Here is a 13,802-nt window from a genome sequence, read left to right as displayed (position 1 = left end):
TAAATTATAATTTCCGTTCGGCGTGCAATAATCGTAATAATGCAGTTAAGGAATAGAGAGGCGGAAAGAAGAGCGGACAGGCAGGCAGGCTGGGTCACGTGGCTCGCGTGGCACGCGACGACACGTGGCGGCGACAGCAGCCAACTGTGGCTCGCGCGTGTGCCCCTCCCCTCTCCCATCCCCCCCACGCCTCCTCCGCGGAGAAACGTTTTTTTCCTCCCGCGGAATCCTACTCGGTCGGCGTTTGCCCCTCGGCCGGGACCTTGATCGGGTTGGAGGCGAGGAATCGCGCCGCATTTCTCCTCGATCCGGGGATCACGAGGAGGAGGGGAAGGATGGGCCGATATCCCACCCGGGGGAGATGAGCGCATTAAGAAAATTGAAACGTCGATTTGTCCTCGAAACTCGGCCTGACGATAATTTCATTAAGGGGAGGGTGATGGGGAGGAGGCCCATCCTCCTCCCCGAGGATCTTCTCAGCCGCCGCGTGGAAAGACATCGCGCGGTCGATATCGCTTTAACAAGGGATGATGCTAATTTCAACGGACGTGGGATCTCCTTCGAGGAGATCCTCCTTGATCTCTCCCCAATTGAGGAGAGAAGAGAGTTCCATTTATATAAAGCGTCATATATATATAAAACAGGGGCTTTTCCTTTAAGAGTTAGTTAGGCGAGAATATACCGTGATTTATGGGATCTGGATCTGATAGATACAGAGGATTTTTATATACTCGAGTTGTAAAGTGGAATTTCTTCTTTTATTTCGCTCGAAAGAGATGTTTTCCTTTTTTTCGATTAAATTAAGTCATCAAGTTGCTGCGAGACATTGATAACGTGTAATTGAAAGTAATTGGAATAGTCGGCGCGTAATCGTTAAACGTAATCGTGAGATGAATCGAAAGGGAAACGCGATAGGGTGACCTGGGGGGGAAATACAAGCAAGCAATACTCTGGAGAATATCGAGGAAATGTATAAATTGAGGGTGAACGAGGCTTGGATAATTGCGCGATAATTGTTAACGAATGTGAAATTTATATCGAGTCGAACGATTAATATTATCTAAGAAAAGGGGAGGATGAGGTAAGGAATGGAAAGGGAGCGTTTTATCTTTGAGAAAATCGAGCGCTTTTCATCATCGTGCGAAACGCAAGGCCAAGCCGTTTCGTTCCGTCTATAAGTATAGAGTACACGGAAGTATAGAGTAATGGCAAACCTGTAATTTAAAGAAATATAATTTCTTCCATAAAAAGTATGTGGATGTATTCCATTAAGTTCTCAAGTTTGTGGTTACTACAATTCTATTGAATATTTTATTCCTCTCTCTCTGTCTCTCTCTCTCTTTCTCTCCTCTTCCACCCCTCTTCTTCTTCTTCTTCTTCTTTTCTTTTTTTTCTTTCTTTTTTTTCTTTTTTAAGAGATAACTTTCGAAGATATTAAATTTCATAAGTTGATCAGAGGAAATTTAATAATGAAAATGGAATTATTATTCTTACTGTATTCCAAGTACAAAGTTTCAACTTTAATATTCCAGTAGTATGTGGATTCAAGCTATTAAACTATTAAAGCACTTCCCACACGTGCATTTATTAATGAAGAAATAATATTATACATAATGCACAAATGTATAATAACTACATACAGGGTGAAATATAGAAAACGTAACAAATATAAATATTTCCCCGAGCGAATTAAATTTCTGATTTCTCGATTTTTGTGCCCGAAATTTTCTCTGCCGAGAATGAACGAGCCCAAAGGCAAGAAGAAGAAGAAAAGAAAGAGAGAGAGAGAAAAAAGAAAACCCTTCCCCAATAATTATTCCTGGTTCGAGAGGAGAGATCCAGTACATACGCTGCTTTTTGTTTGCAGAGTGACACATATCCGACTGTTTGCTCTGCCCACGCGTGCACCCTCTCAGCCGTCGTGTCGTAGCTTTCGAGCAGGTGTACTCCTCCCCCCGTCGAGCCCCGTCGTCCCCTCTCCCTTCAAGATACAATCGTGGCACAAACATATGGTCATAATAATAGACTCTTGATTTTCGACAAGAGGGGTGGTGGTCACCCTACCCCCGTGATTGCGCGTCTCTCTAAAAAAAAAAAAAAAAAAAAAACGCGCGGACGCGAAAAATAGATATTTCGACGCGAACGAGGCTGGAAAAAATTGTGAAGCGAAAAAAAGGAGAGGAGGAGCAGTCTGACTCCAGGACTGGTGGTTATGCTTCGCACGGTATAAAATATATGGGGAGAAGAGGGATACGTCCTTATCCGTATGTATCTACGTACGTGCATGGGACACGTACGTGTACGGGTTTAGGGCAGACTCGAGCTCGCCAATTCCTGCTTTTAAGAGTTCGATCACGTACACCTTCGCTCCACGTCGCGCACACACACAGCGAATCGCTTACCAGCGTTTTGTAATAGGCCGTGGATCTCGCGTACGGTTTCGATATCGCACGGACGATTACAGAGTGCAAGGAAAGGGGGGTAAAAATATTTTCACGCGAGAGTTTTAATCGAGGGAACCGCGTTTCACAGATACCTCGCGAGTATTGGACGCAATGGAACGTTCGGTAAGTAGCGTTAGCCAGCGTCCTGTCGGCCAGCGGTGTACACAACGGTGTGCTGCGACGTGGGTTATTTGACTTTGCCGTCGTTCTGTTTGCTCGTGGATTAAACGCGAATTTTGCGCGGTTAAGACGATTGCGATAATTTGACATCTATTTAATATCGATCGACTCATTATTATTTTTTATTATTAACTCTATATTTTGCCTCATATATATATATAGTGTAGGTAAATGAAAAAAAGAAAAGTGTATAGTTTTAAAGACATATAGATCTTATCAAGTTTTCTCGTTACCTTCGTATCGATCATCCATTGCCGGTCTTGCTTTCTTGGGATATTATTCATGCACGATGCCCTTTATTCGTCAAATATACGGCGCAACAGAGGCTTAGGCCACTCTAGTGTGCCTATCGCGAGCCCGGGTAATTGACGAGCGTATTGAACGTGAAACGCGAATGAGAATGGAGAAAAATAGAACGTTTCTATTTTCTTTGATATCGAGGGAACGAAAGAAGAACGCCGAATTGATTGAAACTCGAACGTCGTCACGATAGAATTATATATATAACAATGTGTAATAATGTATCGTATGTACAACCGATCCTAATAATTAATCGGAATGTTGTAAACAAAATTGTTTGCTTGTCGACGGGACAATTTTAAACTTTATCGAATTATCGGGTTATGCTGTCGTACAATTGCTTAAAATTTTAATTTTCACATTCTGGAAAAGGAAGAGCAAAACAGAGAATTCCAATCACCTGTTCTTATCACCTGTCTTGTGATAAAAATTAATCAAAGAAGAATCGATATAATGATTTATTTCTTCCCCCTCCTTCCTCCCGACAATTCTTACAAATCTTTCGTCGTCTAATCGTATACACACACCTCTACACACGAGTTGGAAGAGTAATAAACCGCAGTGAAACGAGAAGAATTGGTCAGACGTAGGCTGCGTAAAAGAAGGAAGAGGTGAGTGGAGGGGGAAGGAGAAAAGACGCTCGATTAGTCATAGAGGGACAGGGATGGAGGAGGGGATGGCCAGGAGGAAGAAGGAAAGGGATCGAGGAAGGGGAGAGAAACCCACGAAGGGATCTCGGTAAGTATTATTGTAATTATACACTTAGGTTTATTTCCTGCATATCCGCCCCCCCGAAGGGGCTGATACCATTATACGCCGCGGTTCCCTAATAAAAATAATAATAAGAGCATTAAACCGCGGAGGACCGAGCGGAAGTAATGTTCGCCCTTCCTCTCCGGTCCTCGTCTACCTGCGTTCAGGGACGATGTACGAGCAAAACCTTTACCCCTCCTCCCTCCTGAACCAAGGGAAAACAACCCTCCACGTTTCGATCACGAGTTATTATCAGATTTATAATACGCTTACAGTTTAGTTTAGTTGTTAGTGCGGTTTGATTGTTAAATTGTTGTAAATTTCCTATCCTTTTTTCCCTTCCTTTTTCGCCTTCGTCCTTTTATAATTCTTTTATAATATTATTAATTGTTAAAATAGGATGGAAAAAAATTTTCCACGATTATCGTTGAACGTGTACGAGGATCGGTATATAATATATAACGAGGAGAGGCGGTTACACGGAGACGCGTATTGCGTGTCTAAATTCAATCGTGTACGCGCGTGTCGTCCCATTGTGCGTGTGCGTCGGTATAAAGTTCCCATTAGCCAAGTATCAGTTGGAAACATATGTGCGTGACTAACCCCTCTCTCTCTCCCCCTCTTTGCACCTGCCATTATCAAGTGGCATTTCAAGTGGCCTGCCCACCCTACCACTTCGCTTCCACCATTTGTTTCTTATCCTAATCCTTATCTCCCTTATCTCTTTCCTTCTTCCCCATTAACGCGTTATCGTTAAATTCCTCCAATTCCATATACGAGGTGATCGAAATAAAAAGCGTAAGTAATTAAGACGATCTTGGAATGGAGAAAAGTCTCTCCCTCCTCCTCCCTCCCCCCACCCCACGGTCGCGCTCCATAATTTTCAATTTGAGCAAATTAACGTTTCTCCTGTTCTACTCTCGCGTCTCTCCACGAAACACGATAAATAAGGGGGCAAGCGAGTAGTAAATATAAATCAGGAGTGATTGGATGTAAGTGGGGAGCGTTATGTGTCCCCAGTGCCCCGTGTGTGGGATCGTCCGCGGCCGTTCTACGGCTGGGGGGGTGTGTGTGTGTGCGTGCACGTACACGCGTACACGGGACTACGAAGACGAGGATGGTTCGTCGAGACGATGCACTCTATACTTTTTCACCATCGAAAGGGACCAACCGTACAACCCCGTTTACCTCGTCGATACTTGGGAGGAAGGGGATATATTATGTTATTCTCTTTCTCGTTCGAATTCTTCGCGGCCCATAAATATTATCTCTTAATACACGATCTGTTTAGTCGGATGGTCACGCGTTTCGGGTTGTTCGGGGAATTTTTTTCGTGGAGTTGGGGTGGATGAGGGAAAAAATGAGATGGTTTCTTTTTAGATAGGATTAATATATTCGTAAATTTGAGGTTGAAAGTGAGGTACGTATTGATGGAAGAACGAATGGGAAAATTCTATCCGATTCTGGAACAAAACACGTGGGAGATTTCGAAGTTTGTTAAACGGGGTCACATTGAAAATTCCATTTACGAAACCTAATTTTCTATCATCACGGAATAACGAAATGCGTATGAATCAATCAACGCTTACGATTACCTCCTCTATTCGCGATATGTATTTTGCGTGTATATTCTATCTACATCAGTGGTTGTTATATTTAAAGAAAAGAAAGATTCTCTATATTTATAAAACGCGTTCATCGAAAATTCGAAAGAATATCGAAGAGTCTTGGATGAAAATCCGAAAATAAAATTTCCTTATGCGATTACTTCCTTTGTTCGCAATATAAATTTCACATTAAAAAAAAAGAAAACAAATTCTTTTCGTGTATTTATTAAAACGCGTTGAGTCTGAAAGAATATATAAGTCTTGATCCGAAAATAAAAATTCAATGTCCTTATGTGATTAGTTTCACTATATTTTTGCATGTACATTTTCACATTTAAAAAAAAAGATAAATTCGTATATTTCGTGTATTTAATAGAAAATCGAAAAGAATATCGAAAATAAAAGTGCAATTTTCCTATGATTAGTTTCTTTATTCATGTATCATAATACAAATTTCATATTAAAAAAATAATAAATTCTTCCAAAATATTGAAACGTATGTATATTGAGCGAAAATCCAAAAAAATATTGAAAAATCTTGTTCCAAAAGTAAAATTTCAATTTCCTTATGTGATTAGTCTATTTATCTACACCAGTACTACATTTTCACATTTAAAAAAAAAACAAATTTGTATATTTAATGAAAATGTTGACCGAAAATCCAAAAGAATATCGAAAAGCCCTATTTCGAAAATAAAAGTTCAATTTTTCTGCGTGATTAATTTCTCTTCTTCATATGTCATAATGTAAATTTCATATTTAAGAAAAAAATAAATTCTCCTCGCATATTTACTGAAACATATGTATATTGAGCGAAAAACCAAAAGAAAAATCTTATTCCGAAAGTAAAATTTCAATTTCCACGCAATATATTTACGTACATTCCATTTACACCATTTTCACATTTAAAAAAAAGACAAATTAGTATGAAAACGCTAAAAATCCAAAAAAATATCGAAAATTTCAATTTCCTTATGTGATTAATTCCTCTATATCACAATATTTATAATTTTCTTGTACATTCTATCAATGCCAGTGATATATTTTCACATTTAAGAAAAAGACAAATTTGTATATTTCGTATATTTAACACGTTGACCGAAAATCCAAAAGAATATCGAAAAGTTTCGAAGATTTCAATTTCCGTGATTAATTCCTCTATATCGCAATATTTATAATTTTTTTGTACATTCTACATCAATGATACATTTCCATATTTAAAAAAAAAAACAAATTCATATATATCGTATATTTAACGCGTTCATTGAAAATCCAAAAGAATATTTCGAAAATTTCAATTTCCTTATATGATTAATTCCTCAATATTTATAATTTTCTTGTACATTCTACACCAGTACATTTTACTACATTTCCATATTTAAAAAAAAAGAATTTGTATATATCGTTTAACGTTGCCCGAAAATCCAAAAGAATATCGAAAAGTTTCAAAAATTCCAATTTCCTTATGTGATTAATTCCTCTATATCGCAATATTAATAATTTTTTTATACATTCTACATCAATACATTTGATACATTTCCATATTTAAAAAAAAAGACAAATTCGTATATATCGTATATTTAACACGTTCATTGAAAATCCAAAAGAATATCGAAAAGTTTCAAAAATTTCAATTTCCTTATGTGATTAATTCCTCTATATCACAATATTTATCACTTTCTTTTACATTCTACATCAGTGATACATCTCCATATTTAAAAAAAAGAATTCGTATATATCGTTTAACGTTGACCAAAAATCCAAAAGAATATCGAAAAGTTTCAAAAATTCCAATTTCCTTATATGATTAATTCCTCTATATAGCAATATTTATAATTTTCTTCTACATCCTACACCAGTGGTACATCTCCATATTTAAAAAGAATTCGTATATTTAACGCGTTGACCGAAAATCCGAAGGAATATCGAGAAGCGTTGTTCCGAGAGTAAAAGTTCCGAAAATATATATGATTTCGGATAGCGGGAAATCGACGAGAAGAGAGGCAGAGTTGGACGCGAAGAGAGTAGAAGGCAAAAAAAAAAAAAGGAACACGATAGTCGATCGAAAGTAGAATTTCATCAATTCTCACAGCGCTCCGTGAAAGGGGTACGTGGACAAATATATCGGACGATAAGCATCCACGGATGACCTTTTTCAAACGCGTTCACCTCGGCCGAGCACAGGTGCGCACTTGTGAGTGGCACAGGTGTAAGCAAGGTATCGATTATGCAATCTCATGGGCTGCGACCCCATACGAACGCGCGTATTCGCGTCCATCCCTTCCGCACGACCCAACCCCTCTCCCCAAACCGGCTCGAGGCCGGTCTGTCAAACAGACATGACGTTAATTATCGCCTTACTACCGCCACCGCTAAACCACCATGCCATCCACTTGACGCATATGCCACTTTTCAGATTTCCCTGTGTTTATACACCATCCTCGAGTATACGCTATCTTTTCTAATTTTCTTTCTCTCTCTTCTCTTCTTTCCTCTCCTATTATCGACCGTGAATTTCCTCGATTCAGAAATAGAGGGGACGGAAATAACGGCCGGTGATGTACAGGTTGATCTTTATCGGGTGATCAGAGTGTTACGTGTCTGTCTGATACCGAGGACATGTGGAAATATTGTTCGCGTGGGGGATAATTGGGTTTGGCTACTCTTTGTTTGACCGAAGATTTCGCGATTAACCGGTTTTTCCTTTCGTTTGTCTTTTCGTTTCTCGTACCTCTTCCTTTTTTTTTAATTTTTCTTCTTAATTCCAGTTATTACGATAATTTCGCAAACATAAATAATCTAATCAACGCGAGAACACTTTTCGTATCCCCGTAATTTTATTGGGATACAATTTGCGACCCGATCGTTCGACGCAACAACAATAAACGCGGCGAATACTTTTGTTAAAAAGTGAAGGATGTCAATTATTTATCAGACGTGTGCTCCGTTCGATAATATAATACATAATATCGAAGAGAAAAGACTGAACGACCGAAAATTGAAACTCCGTATTGGATAAATGGGAAATTTTTGAAGAAGGTTGCAGAAGCCGGTAGATTTTACAAACATCCGACGTACGTGTGCATACAGCTCGCTTGTACAAAGCCGAGCATGGATGGAAGGAGCTGTACAGGGCGCAAGTTGACGTCACACCGTGTACTCGCGTTGCAAAGATTCTCCTCGCTTCTCAACAGGGGTAGAAATGTACGAGTTGGTCAAATATTGAATTCCGCGGAAAATTCTGAGAAATCAGGCCACAGGTTACATGGCTCCATCCAGAAGGTAGAATGGTTATATCGTTCCGTGGAAAAGCTCGTTATTACACAAGAGGAGCTCTTGTTCAAATTCCTCCCATTGACGAAGTTGGTTCTACGCGGTTTGATTTGCTCATCATCGTCGCTTACAATAGCGTCCACGATCTTTCCACGGGGAACGTCGTAACGAACGCTTCAATCATGTAACGAGGCAAAGAAAATTTTCACCGTCGTCGTTATCGACCTCGTCCTCCAGTTGTTGCTTCAATTTTTATTTTGTGCATTCAATTTGTGTTTGTATCTTTAATCGCCGGTGTCGTATCGTGATTTTCCTCCAATCCAATATTCTTCCTCTCTCTCTCTCTCTCTGAAATTATTCGAATATTTAAACTTTTCAGGATCAAGAAATTTATTACGAATAATTAACCGTGTCGTTGAACGTTTTTGTATACAAGAACACAAACAGGGGGGAGAATATTTGGAGTACATTAATTAAAATGATTCGATAATTTGGTTACGATTTTACCGTAATACGATGAATAAAATGCATAATATTGAAATGCTGCGGGGAAACGTAACAATGACAAAACAATGCGACGTATAATAATAATATAATTCAACGATCGTTATTTGAAACAATACGTAGAATTAATCAAACTTTCAGTATATTTTATCCACCGTTTTCTATCGAATGTTGACACTTGTATTATTAAGACCGATTGAAAATTAATAAATCGCGAGTTCTATGAATAATTTTCTAAATAATATCAAATACAACAATTTCGAACGGGGTTCGAAGAATGCGAAACGAACAATCCCTTCGTTTCCAATCTTCGTCCATCATTTCTTAAACCAATTGTAATAGTCGTGTCTTATCACCATCATTTTTTAGCATAACACTCTGCAAATCCTTTCTTTGGCTATTGAAAAAAGCTTAAAAGAATTCTGAGAGGACTGAAACCGATGCCATAAACGGCTGACGGAAGCCCGCGTTGTATCTGGAATATAATTTCCACGGAAATAAACTCTTGCACTCCATCCACTCGAGGAGATCCTTCTTCTTCCCCAATACTTAACGATTATTAACCGCTTTCTTAATCGTCGCTCTCCGCGCAACAGTACAAACAGACAAGCAACTTCATCACTCGCAACCCATTCCCACGCTAATTAACGTTTCATCGCGGGGAATGCATCGATCACATTACATCTCATGATCCCTAAATTGTCATTCAATTCTTAATGCCGCGCGTGTCCGCCACAATGAAATTCTCCCGATTTCCGTTGACGTTGTTTTGCGGTGTTGGCTATCGGGAAAGAGAGCGTTTACTTTCAATGGTTAATGGGTGATGACGCGCGGTGAATGTAGCACCGACCAATCGATAATCGTCGAGTCCCCTCAACAGTCGTTACACTTATTCCGTTATCCTTTCCGATCGTATTCTCCTTCTTTGAGAGCCGATCTTTTTTCTTTCGATATTAAATTCGAACAGAGAGAGATTAAGAATTAACTTTAATTCGATCGAGTTTTTCTTCTTCTTATTTTTTCCGTGTATCGATAATAAGTTAAAGATAAATTTCTCTTTTTCTCCATCAAAATTATCAATATCTCGTTAAAAAATGAAAAGGATCGCGTGAGCGCTCCTGTTTGAAATACATTGGGAATTGGAGAAGATCTAGAAGGGGCTCTAATTATTAAACCGTCCTCATCAATATTCCAGTCAAGGCGAGGAGATACGTAGCGGAAAACGCGCGAAACGATGGTCATCGAAACGTGAATAATTACCAGTGGTACGATGAATGCGTAATGAAAGCTGTATTAATTATCATAGATAATTAAACACCGCGAACACGCTCCATGTTTACGAACAATTAACACGGGATTAGCCCTGTTTGCCCACGATCTTTGGAAAAGATGCGAAAGAAAGAAAAATTAATTCCCTTTTTTTTAATCGAAGGAAAAGAGAATATCTCATCGATCGAATTCGGCTTCGCCTGGCCTTGAAAACGCATTCTAAAACCCTCGTTCCGCTTCAAACTTTGCATAAACGTGGCCCCTCTCTCTCTCTCTCGAGTCGAGAGAAGAAACTTGTTCCCCCTCTCCCTCTTGTAACTACTCGTTAAATATTTCCACGAGTAGTAGCTGACGACGAGAATTGGAGAAAGAGGAAGAGAGAGAAAGGAGAGATCGGCGAGGAAGAAACGATTACATGGGATCCCCGGCGTTACCTGGCCGGTAACAGTACGGCTGTAATCTCATCCACCCACTCGGCTCGCAGCGACGCTTTTTATCCTATTACGTCACATGAATAAACTAAAGATCCATGGAGTCCGCGACACGCCGGAGAGATCGCGGGTTTGGGGCTCGAGGCGTGCTCTTTCCGCTGGAACCACTCCCCCCCCGCGAGGAGAGGGACGCTGTGCGGATGGTTCGACGAGAGCTGTCAGAAGGAGGGAGGGAAAAAAAGAGGAAGGAGGAATAAGCACGAGGAAGCGCGATTGATTCCGTTCGGATCCAATTGGAGAAAATACTGTGTGATCGTAGAGAATCCTTGGATTCTTCGTCCATTTTGACGCGAATTTGAAGGTTGGGGACGATCCTTGATGCGACAGCGATGGGGAGGATTAAAATTAGATCGGAATATTGGAATAATTGTATTTATATTTCGTTACACAAGTTATATCGGTCGAGAAGGAAAAAAAGGAAACGAATTGATCGAATATTTATCATAATTTGAAAGATAGATATTTTAGGGAAAGATATATATATAGTGTCGGTGTTGTGTGTGTGAAATCAAGTTTGCCAGGCAATATCGAATATTATATAAATGAATAATTTATGGCTTATTAAATATAGTGATAATTGTTCGCTATAATTCAACAGTATACAATGCTTGTTAATAAATTACAAGCTTTATGAGGAGATATTTAATACCCGTTTCCTTTAATCGCGATCGATTAGAGATTTTATTGCCGATTTTTTTCGGATCGATAAAGATGACGATGATAAAGAAAAGAGAGAGGAAGAAAAATTCCATCGATCAGAAGGGTTGAAATCGGGAATATATCGCGGAGGGTAGGACGGTTAAGCGTCGGCAAGATAAACGACGGATGCACGGAATGTGTGATACATGTGACAGGGGAAAGTTGAGGCGAATGAAAATGGATGATACGAACTTTCGATGTCTCTTTTTATCGCTCTCTCCTACATTCCAAACCGTATCAAGACCGTTGTTTTCTTTCAACCTTCATGTATAATGTATCGCCCTTTCGCGGATTTTTCTTTAATCGCGATATCCCGATTTACCTTACCACCTCGAGCGATTCCTTCCCAATCCCTGATGAAATAATAATCCGATTTACCGGGGGTGAAAGTTTAATTCGCCTGTTTCAAATTAAATATAACAATACCTATAACCGATCGAATATAAATTAGATCGTTTAACGAGACGACAACGAGATATCGTACAAAAAGAATTCGATTCCTTTGAAATCTTTAAATCCCCTTACATCAACCTTACATCCGCGAATCTCGCTCGTCAAAGGGGTCTTTTATTAGGGACATCGATCTCTTCCCCTACCTCCCCTCCCCTCCTCTTCCCCAGCTCGAAGGAAATAAGCGTAAGAAGTAAAAGACGACGGGATGGACGTAAAACGGTGAATGATTACTCACCGTGGGATTGGGCATACAGCGTCGCGGCGGTGGCGGCATGGGGTCCGGTGCGGCGCGATAAGGAGGCGGCGAGTACCTTCCCGAAGGGAAACAGCCAGGGGCCGTGATCGGTGCCCCGTGGAGCCCCTTGCTCCCCATCATCTTGTCCGGTGAGTACATCATCCTGCTGCCAGCCAAGTCTAAGCTGCCTAGCTTAGACCTAAACCAGTCGAGAAGCCGGCACCCTCAAACGGAACGACTCTGCTTCACATCAGTGTCCGCGGTTCGCATCTGTGTGCGCGAGAATTATCTCGATGTCTCCCCCCCCTCTTCTGTCTGCAATTCTCTCTCTCTCTCTCTTTCTCTCTTTCTCTCGACCAAGCAAATTGTCTTCTTCCTTTCCACTTTCACTTTCACACCAGAAATCCACCCGATTTTTTATATATACGTGTGTGTGTGTAGTGTCTGAACTCGAGATAGGCCAACACTCCGTTTCTCTTCACGAGCTACTGCCACCACTGATCCTCGTCGGAGCGGAACCACCTGATTTATCTGCGCTCGCTCGTCGAAAGGATCGCGGATCCCTTCGCATGGTGCACAACGATCGGGACGCTGCACAACACGCAGATTGCATCTACGATCGCGTCTACGCTCGCACCTCTACGCCTTCGTCTCTTCGCCTATGTCTCGAGCATGGCGACGGTCGAACGGATCCTCGATTCGTCCGACCGGTCCTTCGCACTTCACTTCAAAAGGAAACCGATACTCAGCCGTGATTGCGCTCCGCCGATGCGAATACCGCGATACGGGTTTAACGTTGCCGCAGAGCGGGGAGCAACCGGCGCGCATCGAACGGAATTTCAAACGTCACAGCGCGCCGCGAACGAAAACAGAGGAGAAGGATGATATTCCTGTGCCGCGGCGGAACACGTCCGAGAGGCGTACCGCGTCCGTCCGTCTTTCGCCGTCACGGTCGCCGTCACCGTCGCCTTCACCGTCACCCTCGCCGTCACGGGGCGCATTCGAAAATTCACAATTCGAAACTGGGGGAGGTGGGGGAGGGAGGGAGGAGGAGGAGAGAAGGAAAAAAAGATCGGAGGAGCTGCGTTGCCGTACACAACAGAAACGTGTAGAGACGTGTATATATGTACATACACGTATACACATACATATATATATATACATACATATATGTATATACGGGACGTGGGAACGCGGGATGCCGTGTCGTCCTGCGAAGCTGTGCACTTTTTGGCGCTGACTGGCCGGCCAAGATTGCTCCCGTGGATGAACTCTTCCACGGGGGATGGAGGAAGAAGAGGGAAGAAACGAGGAACGGGGGCGAACAAGGGGGAAGAGGGGGGAGACGACAGGGATGCCGGAGTGGAGGAGGGGATGGCCGGTCCGATCGAGGCGGCAGATTCGCGGAGTGGCGCGTGCTCGGCGGGCGGAAGGGGTTGCTAGCCGTTTCGCCACGGGGTGGAAGCCGAGGGCGAGCGGAACGAGCGGAGGGGTGGAAGTCGGTGCATAGGCGGGGCCTGCCACGCCGCCACGCTTGCGCTTCCCGCTCTCGTCCCGGTCGGCCATCTTTGCCCTTGCTCCCGTGCCCCGCATG

General features: G+C 41.7%; 1 protein-coding gene across 2 annotated transcripts in view; it reads right to left on the bottom strand.

Annotated features, from left to right (window-relative positions):
• The window catches only part of LOC410657 (inhibitory POU protein), a 38,475-nt gene extending 24,998 nt beyond the window's left edge, over positions 1 to 13,477 (bottom strand). For both annotated transcript variants that reach the window (XM_006563158.3, XM_394134.5), the window contains exon 1: positions 12,209 to 13,477. In XM_006563158.3, the coding sequence (XP_006563221.1) occupies positions 12,209 to 12,370 (162 nt within the window). In that variant the 5' untranslated portion in view covers positions 12,371 to 13,477. The remainder of the gene's footprint in view (positions 1 to 12,208) is intronic.
• Positions 13,478 to 13,802: the final 325 nt, after the last annotated feature.

Source organism: Apis mellifera, linkage group LG16 (genome assembly GCF_003254395.2).
Source record: "Apis mellifera strain DH4 linkage group LG16, Amel_HAv3.1, whole genome shotgun sequence".
NCBI lineage: Eukaryota > Metazoa > Arthropoda > Insecta > Hymenoptera > Apidae > Apis > Apis mellifera.
This window is presented reverse-complemented; position numbering and strand designations above follow the sequence as displayed.